This window comes from Alligator mississippiensis, chromosome 4, assembly GCF_030867095.1.
Source record: "Alligator mississippiensis isolate rAllMis1 chromosome 4, rAllMis1, whole genome shotgun sequence".
Taxonomy (NCBI): Eukaryota; Metazoa; Chordata; order Crocodylia; family Alligatoridae; genus Alligator; species Alligator mississippiensis.
In genome coordinates, this window is record NC_081827.1 from 22,424,528 (window position 1) to 22,446,094 (window position 21,567).

The 21,567-nt window shown below is 41.8% G+C and overlaps 1 protein-coding gene across 1 annotated transcript in view; it reads left to right on the plus strand.

The window, feature by feature from the left end:
- The window catches only part of MAGI2 (membrane associated guanylate kinase, WW and PDZ domain containing 2), a 1,249,850-nt gene that overhangs the window by 350,415 nt on the left and 877,868 nt on the right, over positions 1-21,567 (plus strand). The window contains exon 2 of the mRNA XM_019487511.2: positions 14,546-14,662. Within this exon, the coding sequence (XP_019343056.1) occupies positions 14,546-14,662 (117 nt within the window). The remainder of the gene's footprint in view (positions 1-14,545; positions 14,663-21,567) is intronic.

A 21,567-nucleotide genomic window follows, 5' to 3' on the forward strand; every position in this document is an offset into this window, starting at 1 on the left:
ATTAAAGTACTCATAGCGTCTCCTGTATCAGAATTCCCACGCTTCAAAATGGTGGCGGGGGTGGTTTAACTAAACGAGCTATAATCAAAGCACCCCCACTGCCATTTTGAACCATGGGGATGCTCCAACAGATTTGATTAATTAGCATGCTCCAGCAGATTTGATTAATCGAGTCTGCTCCAATGTGCTGTAATTACAGTGTGTTGGGGTTGTCTCCCTGCACATCTGCAGGCACCCTTTAATTCTTATATTTATATATTATTTTAAATATAAAGTTAATATTGCATCAGTGACTGTTAGCACATTTCCCAGGCCATTTTTATGAAGGAGAATATAAATCTTATTTAACCATCCAAATATGGGTTTCTTTGTAAGAGGAGAGGCTTCTAATACCTTTTCTTTTGTTATCTGAAAGGGGTACAGGTTCTATTTTCTTATCGAATAATTTAAAGGTCTTAGCTGAGCTAAAGTGCTCACATTTTAGGTTGCATGAACGCTCTCATTGTAGAATTTGGTAGATAAAAGCTGCCTTAAAAAGTAATTAGAAAAGTTTCTATATGCATATATGCTGATACAAAAGTAAGTAACATGAAACAATATACATTATAGAATGAAAGAATAGGTTAGGCATGCAGCTGGGGGTCTTGAACCCAGGACCTTGGACTTTTCAAGACACCAGGCAGGTACTAGGCTATAGCTGCAGGCCCAAATAAAAAATGCATTATTCTAATTGAGGTCAGGGCTCAAACCCAGAACTTTGCAGTTAGGAAAGCTGCACCATGGCTGCTGAGCCACTTAGGCAAGTAACATGACTAGTATCTGTTTACTGGAATTCAAGACGCTGGAAACCGGACCAGTTTTAAGCCAAAATATAACTATTTTTTAAGTTGACCCTGCCGTATTAGATTTATTCAAGTTTTTAGCAGGGCATAGTATATATGGCCATGTGTAGACAAAATGAGGGGCATGTGTGCATGACACTTTAAAGCAGGTTAAATGCTTTTGCACCACTTTAATGGTGTTGGTGTTTGCATGCATCAACAGTGTATTGCACAGTAATTCCAGCCGCTGTAGCAAATTTTGCAGCATAATGCACCTTAAATGATTTGGGGGTGCAGCAAAATAAAACTTCTCTGAGGAGTTTTAGTTGGTTGCCCTACAGCCACAGAGTGAAGCACCAGGCCAGGCTCCATGCAGCTTAGGGGCTCTGCAGGAAGCCCGTGCAGGCAGCCTGGCAGCGACCTGGGAAGGTAGGCTCTGCCCAAGAAAAAAACCAAAAGTCGCAAGCCTGATCTCCCTCCCCACCCCCACTGCCTCTGGAGCCTGCTTGAGCTATGTGGAGGCCTGGTGCTTCCTTCCATAGCTACAGAGCCCCTGGGACTGCCCAAGCCAGGTGCCTGCAGGCGGGTGTCACCGGGGGCGGGGCGGGGGGAAACACCATGCTACGGAGGGAAGCACCAGCCCCCACTGCAGCTCAGGGACTGCTCTGCCACCTGGCAGCTTGCCCTCCCTTCCCCACCACCAGATAGGCAGTTAAGGCTGGGTGTGTGCACAACACGGGGGTTAAAAGAACCTAAATTGAAGCAGTGTTTTTAAAAACCCACTGCTTCAATTTAGGGTCCCTGTTTCATCTGCACATGCCCTATGAACCTAAATTGTCAGTTTTCAGAATTGTGTTACTTTTCTAAGGAGAATCCTGCAATTTCTTAGTATATTGCCATTAAAAAAAAAGGAAAAAACACATGATATCATTCAGTTCAGGATTGGGATTATTCCCACTTGAAGATGCTGGGAATTTTTTCTATTATGTTTGGGAGTTGTATCTGGCCATTGGTTTCAAACATTTTTTTTTTATATATATAGTACCATAGCAACTAGTGGCTCTACCATATTGTGATCCTATTGTAGGACACACTGTAGAAATAAAAATAAATATATGTTACTGGGAGCAAGATCAGGTATCTGAATGATTGTAGCATAACTATGTAATGCTTCTTTTTTTTCTTATTATCCTATAAAGTGAAGGCTTATTTGCAATAGGACTTCAAAAATATCGTCTGAAAATTCAAGGTCTGAAGTAGTTGTTGTCTTGCAGATATCCCTGCTTCTAGCTAACTGTGTATGCCAAGACAGTCATTCCTATCATAGATATTTTAGAACTAAGATTATACTCCTTTCCAATTTACTATTTGTCAAAAAATGTGCGGAGGTAATTATTTCCCTTGTAGGAAGTCTTGTAGGAACATTTTCAGTCTTTAAATTTTATAGTAGCAATCACTAATGTTTATGTTTAAGTTATCAGTCAAATCAATGCCTTGCTGGAGACGCCTACAAACAGCTATAATCCATAAATAGAGTGTTCGTTTTTGCTCTAGTTTCAAACTTCAAAAGATGGCATTTTATTTCCAGAAAGCTTTTTAGATAGAAAACAACACTAAATATAAAGTGCAAATGCCATTCAGCCTTCACTTGTGTTTCTGTTACCTAGACCTCAGACTAGTTAAAACAGTGATTTTACTGCAGACACATTGGGCCAAATTATGCTCTCAGGTACACAAGGCACACACTTGATTTTTGCTATCACTTAGTATTTATATTGCAACGTTTCCCAGAGGCTCCCATTCACAGTTGGGCTGGTGGCTCTCGGTGGTCCCCAAATCAAACAAATAGTAGTCCCTGTTCCTTACAGAAGAGACTTTAAGCAAGGGTTCAGCAATATTTTCCAGTGGCAGGCTGAAATGACCCTGGTCATGTCCAAAGAGGGCTGACACATGGATCTGGCCATCTCTGCCACTGTCCACCACCCGGCTGTGGCATGGCATGGGCATCTGTCAAAGCCTCTGTGACCTTACTGTGGCATGGTGCAGGCAGTCTCCACCAACAAATGCTATCAACCATGGCTCCATGAGTTGGATCCAAAGGCTCTGCAGGCCAGATCCACCCTGAAGGCTATAGCTAACCCCTGCTCTAAGCAACAATGGAAGTAGTTGCATTGATGTACATATCATTGGGCTTTAGTCTTGATAGTCTTTTGAGAAAAACCGTGAACAAGAGAGTTTGGAAGCTCTTGAAGTTGATGGCCAACTTTGGAAGACTATGCCACCTAGTCAATCTTGGAAGATTTTCTTCATATTCATGAGGGCTGGGAACTTTACTTTTTAAATTAAAGCTAAGATTCCACTAAACTCCTTCCAGGAAAATACAACAAACAAAGCAGCATCTGGCATGTTGGCCATATGTTTCACACCCTTCTGGATGCTCTTTCCCAGTGTTACCAGATGCTCTGCCTTGGGCACAATGCATCATAAAGAGAAGAGGAACCACTGAGTCAATGTATTGTATGGGGACACACATGCACACACAACAACTTAGGCTGTAGATTAAATCACTGTCTGGCCCTTAGTAAGGAAGAGTTATGTTTGAATTATTTAGCTAAATGTTAATTTTGACGTATCTATTAGAAAAACACTTTCCTTTGGAGTAAATGCAAACTAGATCTTTTTGTGTACTGCCATTCCTATAAACTCTCCCAAACACTGGATGAAATTCAGTTTCTAACAGCCTAAATGTTAAACAGTAGGAGGGAGAAATCATGCAGTATAATCAGAGAGAAAAGATTTGGAAAGTCAATGAGGTAGAGAAACAGAAAGATTCTTCCAAAAGGTGTCATTGAGGAGAAGTCTTGTCTTAAATTTCATTCACTCCACAGATCTTCACTTATATCACACTTTAAATTGTTGCAGATACTACTGGGATGATGCAGGCAGTAAGGGTACACACATAAACAGACCACCACTTATAGTTGTGCCTTATGAGTTGAGAAGTATGTTGGCAAGATTATATTGATAATGATGGTAGATGAAAGAACAAAGGAGAGATGTAAAGAAATAGATTAAATATTGATTTGTGTTGATTTGATGTTTCAGCACCAAGGAACATGGTTCTGAACTGGAGGCAGCAAATAAATAAGATGTTTATTAGTTTATAAGAATTTGTCAGGCTGCTTCTCGAATGTTATCAGAGCAATTATATATTCCAGATAGAGTCTTCAAGTAACTACCACTGTTGAATATGCCCAATATAAAATGATCAATGAAATGCCAACATTCATATCTTTATGAGCCTCTGGGTATTAAATGTGTTTGCTGGGAATCATTTCCTTTGAATAATGGGCATAGCTGTAGGCTGTATTTTAATAATGAATCCTTCCAGAAGCAACAGAGAGTTCTTTTGCTACTTTAGAATTTGTACATCCTCCCTTTAAAAAAATGTTAATATTCTTGCTAGTTAAGAAAGATATTAAAGGATTTGGAGCATCGAGTACAATTTTCAAAATGTTAGCTGTGTTACAGCCTGGTGTTGTACGGTATAACACAGTACATTTGTTTAGCAGCTACTGTTTATAATTTTAACAGTAACAATGGTACCATTTATCAACCACACTTTTCCTCTTGCTATTTGACAAGTATTGTTATTATTTTACGTAGAATTTATTGTAGTGGTATATATGTAAGCTCAGGGAAAATACAATTACCTTTATATATTAAGTGTCGCCAGCTGGTGATCAAGTTGGTTTGGCTGATTTCTTGGAAGTGTCCCAGTGGATGTCATGGGTGTGGAGGAAAGAACTGAAGGAGAAGGGGCAGGCATGCCATGCTAAAGAGGCAGTGCAAAAGATGGTGCACAGATGTTTGTGACAGATGGTTATGTGTTAGCAATCTCAAACACCTGGGTGGGAGACTGTGGAGAGTACATAATAATTTAATTTGTTCTTAGTTATATAATACAGTTTCCAAAACTTGGAGAGCTACAGTGAGACTTTGACTTTTTAAACATTTATTACATATAATTTTTTTTTTTAAGTGAAAGATTCAAAATGTGTAACTGTCCCAGGGGCCAAGCATAAAACATTTATCAGCACCAAAATCACTATATCACTAGAGACTGAAAATCCCTCCTCTCCATGCGCTTCATGGGTTTACATGTTTAGGACTAGTTGTCCATGTTTCACCATGCAGAGTGCCCCTTTGGCCCAGCATGATGAACTGGTCAATATTTTGTTCCAAGATTAATTATCCAAACTCAAATGTGACATGTGTATGGACCAAGCAGCAAAAGATTTGGGGGGGCACTGTTGGAACTGGCTTTTGTCAGCTGGTTTCTGCAGCTTTTCAGAGTTGCCATCTTGGCCTGGCTGGGCAGATCATGCTTCCCTTGCCTGTGGAAGGCTTTACCAACAAATAGCAGGTGCTGAACAATTTGCAGGTGGAAGCCAGACACCCTGTTCACCAAATTGATCAGGTCCTGAGCCTCTTCATTAGTAGCAGGCAGACAGCCCACTGGAGCCAGTGCTGCCTGTTCCAGAAGTAACAAGGAACTCCTGGTGCTCTTTAAGCAGGATCATCGGTGGGCCCAGGATGGCATACCTGTGCCACAGAAACAGATGCCAGGATGATGCAAGGAGGCAAGCCTGATGTTCAGAAGAGTCCAGAAGCCCCCTGCAAGTCATGCAGCAGAAACAGGTTCCTCTGGGTGGTTCTGCTGAGTATGCAACAGGTCTGTTGGGAACCTGTAACTGAGGTCATGACCATTTTGAGTAGGTGGGCCAGGGCTTCAGTTAGGAATCTGTAATCAGTACACAGGAGCAATACTAGTCATCAGTTCTTAATATCACCAAGATCCCCTTCCTTGGGCAGCAGGGTGCGGACTACTCACTGGCAGCCGACTAGTAATATTCTGTGTTTAACGGTCTTATGAGAGACACTCAGAGGTCTAGGCCAAGGAGGGGCCAGAAAGTCTTGTAGAATTTGGTCAGGGGTCAGCTCTTCTAACAATAGCTGCTGTTCAAGCTCATTAATAGAGATCCTGGTTTGCTCTGTTTAAGAATCCCGAATTCTCTGACTAAAAAAACCCAAAAACCATTATCATGAAAGGCCACTATATAGGTAGATATTAGTTGAACGCAATGTTTTATTGATATATTTGCAATTTTAAAGCAATTTGGAAGCCTACATGTGCCTCAAATCATTATAATAAAATAAATTTAACATGCCTATATATTTTGGTGATGATTTTCATCACTTATCATGGGAAATCAGAGCTCCCCCTGTTCCCTTGCTCACCAAGACACGAGTCCAACTACAGCTTTCCCCCCAGCTGCTGTGTGGTGCTGAGCAGCCCTGATATGTCAGTGTTCTGTCCCTGCCCTTGCTGTTGCCCCTCAGTCCCAAGCCACAGCCCCCCAGCCCTGCTGGTGCCCCTCACTTCTGACCTGCAGTCCCCCACCCCACCCTGTGGCCATGCTTGTGCCCCTCATTGCCAACCTGCAGCCCCCTAGCCCTGTTGGTGTTCCTCGCTCTCAACGCACAGTTCCTCTACCCCCAGCCATGCTCCTTCCCCTCACTCCCAACCTGCCACCCCCCAGCCCTGCTTCTAGCCCTGGGGCCCTGACCTGCTCCCAGCCCTGTGTAGACTTACATGATGGTGGTCTGTGTGGACACAGCAGCGATGGCCTCCAGAATGAGATGCATCCAGCACACTTCATGCAGAAGCACAGGCAGTGCCTGGGGCACCACATGCTGCCCCATGCCACCAGCTGGGGCTGAGGCTGCAGCATGGTGGGCAGGACCAGCACCATGATTCATAGGAGCAGCATAAAGTGGAGTGCAGCTCTTGCCTGGGCCATGATGTGGGCAATAGGAGGATAATAATAATGCAATACTGGTTTTTTTTAAGTGTATTATGTTAATTGTCATTTTATATGATACCATAGATTTAAAGAAAAACCATCAAAATAGGTATCCATATCATTAGATGGTAAAAATGGGCATATTTCATTGAAGTTAATGGAAACCACTTCAAAACAGATGACGGCCTAGACAAATGTAACACATAGAACAGGGATCACTTTCATGAGGCCAATATGATTCATAGTCGTTTCATAGTTGGTAGGGTCGGAAGGGACCTAAGCAGATCATCTAGTCTGACCCCCCTGCCATGGGCAGAAAAGGATGCTGGGTTCAAATGACCCCAGCTAGGTGGCTGTCTAGCCTCCTTTTGAAGACCCCCAGGGCAGGGGCAAGCGCCACTTCCTTTGGAAGTTGGTTCCAGCTCCTAGCCACCCTGACAGTGAAGTAGTGCCTCCTGATATCTAGCCTGAATCTACTCTCAGTCAACTTACGGCCATTGTTCCTTGTTACCCCCAGTAGTGCTTGGTGGGAACAGGGACTCTCCCATAGCCTGCTGGTCCCCCTTGGCAAGTTTATAGGCAGCCACCAGATCCCCTCTCAGCCTTCTCTTGTGGAGGCTGAACAGGTTCAGGTCCCATAGCCTCTCCTCATAGGGCCTGCCCTGCTGCCCCTGATCATGCGAGTGGCCCTCCTCTGGACCCTCCCAATGCTGTCCACATCCCTCTTGAAGTGCAGCGCCCAGAACTGGACAAAGTACTCCAACTGTGGCCTGACCAATGTCACATAGAGGGGGAAGATCACCTCCTTGGACCTGCTCGTGATACATCTATGGATGCATGACAAGGTGCAGTTAGCCTTCCTGACCACGTCCCCACATTGGCGGCCCATGTTCATCTTGAAGTCTGTAATGACTCCAAGATCCTTCTCTGTCTCTGTGCTGATGAGAAGGGAGTTTCTCAACATGTTGGTGTGCTGCTGGTTCTCCCTCCCCAAGTTCAACGCCTTGCACTTGTCCGTATTGAAACCCAACCTATCCTCATCTGCCCACCTCTGTAACCTGTTGCGATCTAGTCATAGACTGTCCCTCTCTTCTAATGTGCCCACTCCTCCCCACATCTTAGTGTCATCTGCGAACTTGAACAAGGTGCTTTTCACCCCCTCATCCAAATCGCCAATGAAGATGTTGAACAGTGTAGGCCCAAGGACCAAGCCCTGGGGAACCCCACTGCCAACATCTCTCCAGGTTGAAAATGACCCATCCACCATCACTCTCTGGGTGTGGCCCTCCAGCCAATTTGTGACCCATTTGACTGTATAGGCATTGACACCACAGGCGCCTAATTTTTTAATGAGGATGGGGTGAGAGAGAGTGTCGAAGGCCTTCCTAATGTCCAGGAAGACTATTTCTACCGTGACATCTGCATCCAAGGCTTTTGTGACCTGGTCATAGCAGGCCACCAGGTTGGTCTGACAGGACCTGCCTCTAATGAACCCACGTTGATTATACCTAAGCATAAACTCCCCTGCTGGTCCCTTGCAGATATGCTCCTGGATCATTTTCTCAAAGAGCTTCCCCAGGACTGAGGTAAGACTAATGGGCCTTTAGTTTCCTGGGTCCTCCTTCCTCCCATTTTTGAAAATGGGGACCACATTGGCCCTTTTCCAGTCATCAGGAAATGGGGAGAGGGATAAATGGAGAGAGGGAGTTTCATAACCAGGAATCCTGGTTTTCCCAGATAAAAAAATTGCAACTTCTCTGATAAAAATCCCAAAACTCCCAGAGCCGCCCTGGCCCTACTAGTGCCCCTCAGTCCCCCACCTTCCCCTGGCTGTGCTGGTGCCCCTCAGTCCCCCACTCCCACAGCTCCTGCTCCCTCAGCCCTGCTGGAAGGGGCCGCCAGCCGCCAGGGCTATGGAACTAGGGCCCTGGCACCACAGCCCCCTGTCTCTGGCAGGAGGTGGTGGTTCCTGCAGTGGATTGGAGCCTGGCTCCCCCCCACTACCTACTGCCTGTCTGCTGCAGGCTTGGGTGAGCGGGGTGGGGGGGCAGATCCCTGCTGCTGTGTGCACTCCTGGGGCACAGGGGGGACCCATGCCCGCCAGCTCTGTGCGCAGGGTGGGGGCTGTGTGCTGCCTGTTGTGGGCTCCTGCCCTGCTGCCTTCCTCCAGGGCCTCCGCAGCCCAGTTTATGCAATCTGGTGCTGCAAAGAACACCAGAACCACACAGGAAAGCGCTTACAGCTGCAAGCTCTGTGCTGCCCTAGCAATACGTTCCCTCTGTGCAGCTGCAGTGGGGGCAGCAATGTGGGGTTGTGCACAGGGGATGCCTTGCCATGGCAGCGTGGAGCTCACAGCAGCAAGCAGCTTTCGTATGTGGCCCTGAGGTTCTTTGCAGGCCCTGGTCACATGCACCAGGCTGCCAAGGCCTTGGGGGAGGACAGCAGGGCGTGGGCCTGCAGCAGGCAATGTGCACCCCCCCCGCCCCACTCACAGATCTGGGGGGGCACAGGTCCCCTCTGTGCTCCAGGAGTGCATGTGCATGTAGCAGTGGGGAGCCACTCCTCACCCCGCAGATGAGCCGCCTGCAGCACCATCCTGCTCCCCTCCGGGGCCCTGTGGCCACACACTGCTGCCCCAGGCCCCAAGCCCCAGGCAGTGCCCCAGGTCTAGCCCTGCCCAACTTCGTCCCTCCCTCCCTCCCTCCCTATGGGGGCCTCAATTCCCACCCCACTTCCACACACACACACTTTCCTGCAGGAGCTAGTCTCCGGGCTGCCTGGTGGCCATGTGCATATACATGCACATGGCACCCTCTGCCTGACCGCCTTCTTCCCATTTTCTCCCAGCCCCTTGCAGGCTTCAACTCTGCCAGCCTTTAGAGAGCTTGTTCCAAAACTGCAGCATCCATAGTTTTCGCCAGTAAAAGTAGAAATCCACATTTGCCTCCATGAAATGTAAACTTCATGGTGTTCTCTGTTTTTTCATGGAAAACCCGGATCTCTATTCATAACATAGCCTAAGGTTGTGAGCTTGCTTGTTTTCATGATTTGGATCTTGTGTCATATGCCTCTTATTTTTCTGAGGCACATAAGTCATGTAGAGACATGAGTCTGGAGAGATGTAAGAAATTTGCTTGCTCATAAGTTTTGTTATCAAATATAGAACTACAGAAACTGAAATCTTCTCAGTACTAATCCCAGTGAATAAAATCTCCAAGGCAAATTATTCACGGTTGAGATGCAATTGATTATACTGTTAAAATATAAGCAATACCAGGTCCAAAAGAGTCACTTCACTGAAATCCTGTGATATAAGGTGAGAAAGTTGTAATGTGAACATTCTCAAAAATATTTATAAGGGGGCTATAACTGGAAAAATTGTATTAAGGCTAAGGAATAAAATATTTAAAGCTAATATTGAAAGAATGAGAAGAGTATTAATGTTCTGCAACCAGCCCAGCTCTGGAAAATAAAATTCAGCAGTAATGTTCCATCTGTAGCATCTGTAGTTTTCAAAATAGGAAATTCTGAAAAGGCATTTACAACATTCAGGGCTACAGAAAATTATAAACCTCTTTACATTTATCTCTGTCATTTTCTTGGAAATGGCCATTATTCTCTTCAGTTTTGAATCTTTTAATGAGCTACAAACAGTTTAATGTCCTTTTGTGTTTGTGTGTGTATGTATTTTTACCATATTTTGTTACCAAATGGGCTTTACTACTAGCTTTTGAGAAGAGAGCAAAACTTGACACAAAAATATATTAGAACACTGTAAAACAGTACACTTTGCTTATTAAATTCCTGGATAAAACATGCAAACAGAACAGTTTTTAGTTCAGCCAAGTGAATCTAATTTTATAATGTGCAGAATAAAATTCAGTCACGGTTACGAGTCTGCCATCATCATTGGTAGCTGTACCTTAAACAGATATACATTATGAAACAGATCATTACTGGAAGTATTTAATTTATGTCCTGTGTTTCCCCGCTAGTAAAGCAGCATGCTTCACTGAATTGAAATGTAACTTAAAGACAGGGTATACCCCAAGCCAGGAAAAAATATTCTATGTAGCTTCCAACCTACAAGCACCCTACAGGAAGATGTGAGACTTTCTGCCTGTTGCATGGTTAAATTTAAATTTTAACTGTGGTCTCAAGGTGGGTCTATGAAACTAGCAATATATGTTTTCCTCAATATACTAGCTCTTGCACTGGTTAAAGTAGTAGATTTTTAGACCATTTTAGGCTTATTGTTATTTTTAGGACTTCGTCTTGCAAGCCATTCTGATGGGCTTTAGTGGGGTTTCATGTGGCACAGGGCTCACTCATGAAGCAGCTTCCCAGTACTTAGTAAAGTTACAGTTGTATCAAGCTGCTATCAGTATCAGAAATAGTGCTTAGTTTTCTGCTTCTTTGTTCTAGAAAGGTTTCTTCAAAACACAGTGCCTTTAATCTAAATGTATTTTTAAAGAACAAATGAAGCATTATATGGTACAGAAACCTATTCTCTTATGGGAGCCAGAAAAAAAAAATTGAGGTGGAGTGAATGTGGTTTTTCTGATCAGTTACGTTGCCACTTCCAAAGGATCTGATGCTGCAAAGTGTCAAGTTGTTTTCTTTTTCCTTCTAAAATAAGTGACATGTGTGCTTTTTCTAACTCTTGCATCAGGCTTTTAAAGATCACATTCCTATTTTTATTTTTCCTCTTTTCATGTCACTCCTGATTTTGACTTCCTGAGATTTAAATGATGGTGACTTCTTTCATTATGAAAAATCACTACAGTCTCTGCAAAAAAAAAGTTCTGCAGCATCTACGGAAGTCACCAGCTGTGCTGAACTGCTGGTTTCATGGGAATAGGATCAGCCTACTAGAACTGCCTACATTTTAAAGATCTAATACAGTGGTGGGCAAAATGGTGGACCTGGTTGGCAGCTGGACTCCATTTCCCAGGAGCCCCTGCCCGTAAGATCCCAGCGGCTCTGGAGCAGCCCCCTGCTCAGCCCTGCTGTGCGTGCTTTGCCAGCATGGCTGGGGTTGGTCTCCTTGGCAACCCCAGCCTTAGGGTATCACAGCACAGCTGCGGCTGGGGACTCCATGGAGACCAGCCCCAGTCATGTGGACAGGGGCTGCTGGGAAATGGAGCCCACTGCTGGCCGGATGACTTTGCCCACCTTGATAATAGCTATTCTGAAGAGAAAACAGGGCATGCCTTGGGAGCAGTGGAATCAGAGACGCAAAGGGGGGCTATTTTTGTTTGGTTTATTTTTTTTAATGAAGTAGAAAAGTGTCAATATTGACTTTAAAAAATGCCATCCATCTTTTTATTGTGTATGTAAATTCATCTTTTCTCCAGCCTTAGCCATCCAGAATATAATCTATGCTGCAAACAATGAAAAATTTCAGTTAATCCTGAGAACAATGATTTGGTGGTAGAAAGCTGAAACGTACCAATTCTGCTTGTAGTTCATTTGAATCGTCTTTGGTTCCGATTTTAAAACACAAAATTGTCATGTTACATTTTGTAATCATGGGTTGTTGACAATGTGTCGCACTTGCGCTTGTCGGTTGGTAATAATTCTACTAAGCACGAGCTTCGTAGCTGATGCTGATTTCAGATATAGCATCTGTGGATAGGAAGGCATATACTCTGTGCATGTCTGCACTGTCTTTAAAACTTTCCCTTTTGGAAAAAGTACTGTATCATCTTGAAAAAAAAGTTCTGTATCAGGTGAATCTCTTTCTCCAGCATTCAAGGAGTTGTAGTGCATTTGTTTAACAAGATAAATAATTGTGTTTTGGAGAAGATGGGTATAAATTAAAAAAAAAACAAAAACCCAACTGCATTTCTAAGGTCAAGGCTTCATGTTGACTACTAAATTTCCTCATGTCAGTGTGTTTCTATAAGGTGACTGATCCTACTTTATGTCAGTAGGCAGACTACAGCTGTTGTTCTATGGCTGGCATTTTCTCAGGCTGCCAGAAAGCATCTGCATCACTAGACATGTTCTGCTTATTTGACAAGGCAAGGAGAACAAGAGCTGCAGGACCTCTACTCTTTATACCCAATCAAAAAGGACGGCTAGTTCCAATCAGTAGCAGATTGTGTTTCTCTGCAGTTTCTCTACAGTTTTTATTTCTCTGTAATCTCATAATAAATTAGCAGGAGTAGGGATGGTCTGGTTGTACACACAAAGCCTGTGACTATAAAGAGGGTTCAGTGGTGCCAAAGGGCTGCAGTAAAGTAGCCCAGCTTGGATACCTGTAGAGCAGCACGCCTACTGTATGCACGTTCGGAGCAGCTGAGAAACTGGCACACAGGTACTTTTTGTCTCTTGTGACAATAGTTCTTACAGAAGACTGTTGCTCTCTGCCTTTGACTAGACCTGACAGAATTTATTTACAAGTTTTAAGTAGATGAGGTTCTTTGGGTAGATGTGATATCTTTTATCTGACCTACTAAATAGTTGGAAAAATTGTTCTTTGCAAGCTTTTGGGCACAAACACTCAAATGTTATACACTTACTGGAAGACCATTGTCTGCCTCCATTCTGTATTGTGGGATTTGAACAAAAAGGTTTTGAAGTTGGTGAAAAATACAAGCGTAGAAATACTATTGACCTGTTATAAGTATAAATAAATGGTTGTTTTATCCTTTACTGTACTGTTTTATAACTATTTGATGTTTACAGCGACTTTCAGTGTGATGGCTGTAAGTAGGCTGGTGGAGGATATTTATTCATGTCAGCAAGAAAGTCTTTCTGAATTCAGAGTCAAAATACTTGCATTAGGTGGTTAAATACAAATACCTTTTTTGGAAGATTTGGGGATAAGTATAAATGAGTTAGAAATCAATCTGATGCTACATCTTCCAAGTATATGCCACAGTGCAGTATGGTAATAATGTTCTATATTTTTCCTGTTTCAAGTAGAATTCTGGAGAAATGTATCTATCCATAGACTTTTGCCTATAGTTGCAAACCATTGTCTAATTTCACAGAGACAGAAGAAAAGTATTTCTAGACATGGTTTATTAATCAGAGTATATTTGATTTATGTAGCTCTCTTAATAAAGGAATATGATGCACATAGTCACTAGCTGAGCATCACTTCAGTATGTGGGCTGATAAGCTAAGCTAGGCTGTTTTGGTTTAAAGTAATAGTAAAACTGGAAGAGACTGATTTCAACCTGAATTCCTCCTTGTACATTAAAGTTTGTAATTTTATTTTGAGATTCTATAGTACTACTATTGATTGCTTTCAATGGGAGGAAATGAAATGAGCATACTCTGATTGCTACTATATATTTTCCAGATATAAGGATAATTTTAAGAAAACGTTATTGGTTATTCATTACATATTAGTATTAGCATTACATATATTTGAGACTATTTGTTTTACATTTCATACTGACTGCATTTGGAGTGAAAGCTTTTCACATTCCATACATGTATGTTTGGAAGAAAAATGTTATCTTTTGATAAGCGAGTAAGCAATGCTTGTACAGTTATACAGAGTATAATTCACATTATCTCTATGTGCAGAGAAATGCTTGACATATGTCCATGATGCTTTTTTTCATGCAGGGTTGTTTTTTTTCCTGTAGTCTATAGATTTAACCAGATAGTTTCCATTAATCATGTTCATTCTTAAAAATAGTTGGTAATCAGCAGTTAACTGTATGTTTCTCTACTTAAAATCACTTCTTATGGCAGAAGCATCCAAGAAAGTGATATGTCAAGTGGCAGAGCCTGCAAGTGACTAATTGATTCTGTGATAAGCAAGGGAACATTTCTTGAAAATCTGACTGGTTTTCCATTGTCTTTTATTCAGTGGATCTGTTGTTACTTTTACAGGAGGCATTGTTGATAAGGACCTTCGTCACTACCTCAACTTACGGTTTCAGAAAGGCTCAGTAGACCACGAACTCCAGCAGATTATACGAGACAATCTCTACCTCCGTACAGTACCATGTGAGTACGGTGAAGATTATCAGTCCTAACACTAATACAAGTAATAATAATAATAATAATAAACTCATAGGTGCTTTTTCTGGATAAAGCTGTCATCTTTCAGACAACTGAGTGATTTAATGTGTACCACTTAATTGTTTAGAGGCTACTCTGAATAATTCAGGGACAATTTCTGGAGCTGCTAGTTGTGCTAGAAGCTGTAACTCTGAGAAAGAGGGTATTTACAAGTATGGTTGGTTTTCTTTTGTAGTAGATTAAAAAATAGAAATAAAAATAATTTGATGGCTTTGCAGACTAGTTAGCTGTGTTTCTAATACTTAGAACTTAATGCAATGGAGTCAGTATGGTTTTAATAATTTATGGAATGTAATGAAAGAGATAGAAAGGTAATATGAGGAAATATGCAAACTAAGGAATGATGTGGTTTAATTTCACCAGGCTTGGGATCAAGTGTTTTAAATTGCCTGATGCTGCATTAAGTTATTTAAGTGGAATGTAAGTGAACTAGGCCTAGAACCTTTTGAAAGTATTTTTCTTATTTTTAAGGTAAAAGATATTAACTTATTTCTATGCTAGTCAGATGAAGAGAAGAATGTGAAATACCTGATTAGCAGTGCCAAGAGTTTCAGAACAGAGCTGTTTACTGACTGACAGTGTATCAGTCAAAACTGATACCTTCCTCACAGCATAATCTCCTCTTGGTAAATGTAAACCAAGACTTCTGCTTTTAGTGAAGAAAGTACTCCTTGAACTTGCTGTTTTGACATGAGTGATGGTCAGAGGAAGATGGATTAGAGTAAGTCACTGGACTATTTATGTGGTGACAGGTGTGATGCACTTTGAAAGCTATGATGTTGTCAGTGTCCCTGTATGAATTTATCTTTCATGACATAAAAGAAAGAAGATCTAAAGCACTAAATAAATGGATCAAGGATTCTACTTTTTTTATGTTGATGGTGACTAAATATTACTTACTTTTCAGGTGCTACTATTCCCTGGTAAACCAAGTAAGATTAAAGGGTGCTTATCTCTTATGTAGATAATCACAAACATTATTTTTATCTGAGATCTGTAATTAATTAGATTTGTTTTAAAGATCATTGTGGAAAGGTCAAAATAGACGTGTAAGTATAAATGTTTTGACACCAGATCCTCACATGGTTCTGTTGTATTAGAAGGTACCCAGGAGTGTCTGGAAGGACCTTAACACTAGGATGCATTTATAGCACACATCTTTGATTTAGGACATCAACCAAACATGGAGAGTCTGCCACAGTTATATTTATCTCTGGAGATGCAGATAAAAAACTGCTGCTCTATGATTGATGTAAAACATTTGTCAGTCTCTGGTAGCTAGCATGCTATGGTTAGGCTTGGTGGGGGAAGAATATCTATGAGTAGCAAGTCATTGAATATTCATGCATTTCTTAAGCATAAATAGTAAGTAAGTAGTGAGTAACTGAGACTTAGAGCTACATCATGCCCTCAGTTCATGCCTGTAATCGCCACTGACGTCATTGGAATCAATATGCATACATTTAAATCATAAGATGTATTCAAGAATTGTTTAAATCAAGGAATTAATGAAAACAATAAAATACAGCATGTAATATTGTAGTTTATATGAGCAAAAAGCATTAACAACAAGGAGCAAATGTATCTGTGAGAAAAAGATGGGTGCAGTAGGACCATGAAGAAGGAAAGTATGCTCACAGGTTGGTTCCTAGAAAAGATAGAATTTGAATTGAAGTGAAATGAAATGAAATGAACTAATAGTAAAAGGGATCACAAGAAACTGTTGTGGACCCAGTTGGATAGGATAAGAAGGCTGGCCAGGAAATATTTATACTGATAAGGAAGCTTGAAGAATCCTTGAACATCAATCAGAAGGGATTTCAATTACTTTGAAAGTGACATGGGTGACAATTGTTGAATTACTAAGTGACTCGGCCTGTTCTTAGAGATAGCATAAGAACATTTTCCTATATGGTTCTCGGGTGGTAGAAAAAATTGGTTGTCTCATATTTTGTTCAGAATGTTCTTGAAAAAAATATTCTCTAAATACGACAATTGTAGATTAAAGCAGTTAATAACAATGCATAAGTGATTGCACTGGATTAGTGTATTTGGATAAAAAAGCACATCTTAACATAGTAATATATAGCTAAAATTATGCTGTCTTGGAAAACAGGCTCTTTAAGTTTGTCCTGTTGTTCCTTAAATTTGTCGTAATTTAGTAGACTACATTAGAAATGTAGTTTTTATGCAGGTTTATTCTATCTGCAGTATTCGCATGAAAGTCTGTTTAACACTACTAGCATGTACTTCTAAACAGTGCAGTGTGAAATAGTTATATTCCTCAAGTATTTTCTTTTTTCTTTTATTATGCCGTAGGGCCATGGTCTGATTTCAGGAGTGTTGATCCCCCACAAACCCTGTTGACTTAAGTTGGTGTTTCAGACTATTGTATTTGTTAAAATCTATACTAAAGGGAAAAGTTATAGTTGACAGTGCAAACAACATATTTCTATAAAAAGTCAATAGAAGATTTCACTAGTACCTGGTTAACTTATTGATAAGCTAAAGGATTGATAAATTGCTAAAGGATTTAGGAGAAACAGTAATTCTTACAGGAGCTGCACATACTTACTACAAATATTGCAACAAGACATCAAAACAGTAGGCAAAACATCCCACTCAGCAGGATGCCACACCAAATAGCGAGTTAAAAAAATACATAAGAGAACACAAGACTTATCTCTGAAGCACGTGTAGAGTCAAGGAAAAGTCAGAGTATTGGGTGTAACAAGTTGCAAACACACTGGAAACTAGAAGGAACACAAATAACTGCCAGGAAGAATAGTAGTTACCAGCTATCCACCCAGGCACATAGACTCCCCATCCCCTTGGAGTGCTTCACCTCAGACAGCAATGGGCTGGGTAAGCGTTGACCCTTTCATTTGCAAATACATATGAGTGAATACAATACTATGTACTGTAATCAATCTAAAGCCAATGTATTTTCCCCTTTACTATGGGCTATCCAAACCCTGGGAAAAAAAATTGTTCCTTGTATGCAATTTCCACTGAAGTCAACAAACACTATTTCTGTGCAACAGAGTGCAATATTGAACCCCAGTCCTCTTTTCTTGATGTGCATTGCTTTTTTCTGGGGCTGAAGGATGACTCCAGAGCAAAAGCAGTGAAGATTTGTACAGACATAACAACAAACCTGCAAACTAAAAGTCAGAGTACTAGACACCAGGCATACAGCTCTTCTCTTACTGGGATGAATGAAGATGCCATTACACAAGTAAGAAACAAGGGGCCAGATCTTTAGCTGCTGAAATCAGGAGAGGCCTGTTGAAGTCTGTGGACCTCAGCCCATTTAAAGACACTGAGTTTGTCCCACTGAATAATTCACCTGACCCCAGCACTCTTTCCTGCCCAGGGCATGGGGTCAGACTTAGTGACTACCAAGGTCCTTTCAGACCCTAAACATCTATGAAATCTATTAATTATATTTTCCCTTTTGTGGGTAAAGAGGCTGCAGAGGCAGAAATGTGAAAACATTAAAGGCGAAGATTAAATAGTGGGTCAGATTTTTTTCCCTGAATGTAGGGATCACTGGTCTCAATAAGCACAGGCATAAGTGAACAAAAAGAACTGAAAAGCAAGGTTTACTTGTGGAGCAGTAAACAGGCTTCTTCAGGCCTTTAGTCTCCGTGACCCAACTACGTAGGGGACCATTTTACAATTTACAACTTCTGTCATCTTCTGTTAGGGAGCATCAGTAAGTTATAGCTTATAGCTACAGACTGGGGAGGACCAAACACCCCTTCCATTTTTTTTTTTCATGTATTTTTGGCCTTACCAGTACAGTTTTACACTCATTGAGAGTTGGCTGTCTGGTCCAGTGGACCAGATGCTACCCTCAGTAAGCAGATGCAAGTATTGCTGACATCCAAAATAGATTTTTACTCCATCACCAACAAGTTGTACATACACACACAGCACAACATACACCCACCCACCAGAGTGAAATGTAGGACTGTGTTTGTAAGTTTTTTGAAGAGAAACTGAGCTTAACTAGCTCTGCTCCCAGAGCTAGTGACAGCATTGATGAAACCAAGGGGCAAACAAGAAAATGAAGAACATTCATTTGTTAATTTGAAGCTGTGTTGGAAAAGAGATAAAATATCAACAGACAAGATCAACATGTTGAAACTTTTAAAAGCTGGATAATTACAATAGGGAATAAAATAAACCATAATTAAAGCAGAGTTGATGGTGGCCTTGGTACAGTTTCCTGAATACTAGCAGTAGAGTAAATTTCTTACTCCTAGTATTGCAAGGACCAAATCTGGGAGACTTAACCCTGCAAAGGTGAATCAAGGGTGGAGCAAGATTGTTGGTTAAAATCAGGCTGACCAGCAATGGAAACTCCGCAACATAGCTGGCTGGACACCTAGCTTGAATTTTGCTAGTATATTTGATGCAGACAAGGACAAGGTTGAGGGTGAAACATAGAAGAAGGTCTATTGAACACCAGGGAATAAAGGGAAGAGAAAATAAGATGGTGATAACAATAACAAGGTATGGACGAAACAACTTGAAACACACACAGTAATACAAAACAAGGTGATACTTCACCAAATGTAACACAGAAGACCACAGCGAGCAGCAAAACTGTAATCAACTGGAATCCAAATCCAGAACAACAAGTTAAGTCAAACAGTGGCAATCTAAGGTCAGAACTGAGCAGAATGAAAGTCAAACTGAGTAGAATATCCAATTAGACAGGAGGTCGCCCCTGGAACAGGGTGTTTTCAGTAGTATCAGTGCTCAGCCCTCCGCAAGGAGCTTTAAATACCACTCGCACCACACAGGTCCAGATTACAAAGTATAGCAATCCACAGACACCAAGCAGTGGAGACACACATCACCAAAGACTCGAACACACTCCAAACACAAGCCCACGTGCGCTCACACTCCCTCGCAGTGCTTCAGACGATGGGCTTTTATTCCCAAAAATCAGAGCAGTGTCTGTTATCTAATCATTCTGGGTAAAGGCCTGTCAATCACTGTCTGTCAAAAATTTATCAATCACCTTCACTCACACTTGATACATTCACCTGTCGATTACATCGGTCATTCACCTTTATGTCAGAACAAACAACCGCATGTTCCTGCCAGGTGTTTTGTGACGTGTCGTGAATGTGCATGCCCAACTCTGCTAACTGAGGCAACAATTCAAAAAGCCAGATCTTTCCAGAGTCTTTTCTGCTTAGTGTCTCCTATGCATGCTTGTAATTTATAACCATTACATTTTCTGTTAACTGTTTACAAGTTGGGACCAAAACAGCTCTGGCTAGTATGGCATTTATTATAGAATGTGCATTCTCCTTGTAAATTTATGGAAAGGACTTTCTCAGAAGGAAGGTGAGGAGCAGTAGGCAAGCAGTTATTGTAGTCTATTTGACAATGTCCTCATAGACACAGGAGAAGCATAGTGAGAAGTGTCTCTTGCTAAACATAGAAAAGCTTTACAGGAAGCACTTCTCCCTCCTGCCCATTCTCCTCCTTCCCTGAACACCCAGGAGCAAATTATTTGGTCTTAACTGTAGCTAGAGTGGATAGCCATGTTCAAAGGAGTCCAGAAGAATATGTAGGAAAAGAAGTTACAAGAGTGGCACTACCAGGGAGAAGGGGAAGAGGAAGACCAAAGATGAGATGGAGAGTTATAATGGAGAGGGACATAAGAGAGAAAGAAGGAGTTGGAAGAAGAAGAAGCTGGGGAAGAGCCAGGATCTGCAATAGCGACCCTATTTAGACAGGAGAAGCAAGGGAAGAAGAATTGTAGCGGGAGTAGATGAAGGCTAATGATTACCTTCCAAGTCCAACAGGCACACAGCATTAGTCATGCTGAACCGTATACTTCATAGGCCCAGTAGTCAAAATGAAGTTACCACATGCACACAGCATTAAAGTGGAACTCTAGAGATTGATTAGATTGACTATTACCATGTGTGCACAGTGCCTAGTGCACTAAGGCCCAAAAGTGGGAGTTGTAGACCTCTTACAAAATAGCTTTGGGGTTAGCACACTTGCCAGGCAAGTGGGAGTCCACAGTTTAATTTCCACTTCAAAGGGAGAAGGTTTGAGCTTGCATCTTTTACTCCCTAGGAAAATGTCCTGACTGAGGAGCAGGGACCCAACTCCTCTCCTCTTGCCCACTAAGGGAAGTAATCTTTTCCATGGGCTGAGGAGTCATGATCTCATTCTGGTCCCATGACACATGCATCTCTTTTTACACAATGTCCCAGCTTCAACAGAACAATACTTTCCATGAATGGCTCCATCTGAAGCTTGTCTCTAACCTGGTAGTGAAGGCACTTTCTGTGAAATGTTGAGATGTGGGTTTGAGCTTCTTAATGCTGAGGAGCAAATTGATCCCTTGTCCAAATTGTCTCTCACTCCTGGGCAACTGCTCTGATTACTAGGCTGTTAGGGAAAAGGTGACACTGACAACCACCAGCAGTTGTGTTGGAGAAGAAGACTGAGCCAGTCAGTTGCGTGCAGTGGAACAATGCACCTTGCCTAGACATGGGCTTCAGGCTATGAAACCCAATATTGCATAGCTCCCTAACTCGGACCTCTACAGAGGTGCCCAAGTCTGGGAGAAAACTTAGTGTTTTTAGATGTACCCTTTCTTTAGCATGTCCCATTGGCTGGTTCAAAAGTCCCTTTATTCAGTATGCAAAATATTATAGATCCCAGTCCTAGGTACTTAAGGGAAATGGGAACTTAGTAGGCCTGTATGAAGCAGCTAGTATTCGCTTTGAATTCGGATTCAGTCAGTTTGGTGAACAGTGGTTCAATTTGGTGATTCAAATCACTGTCCC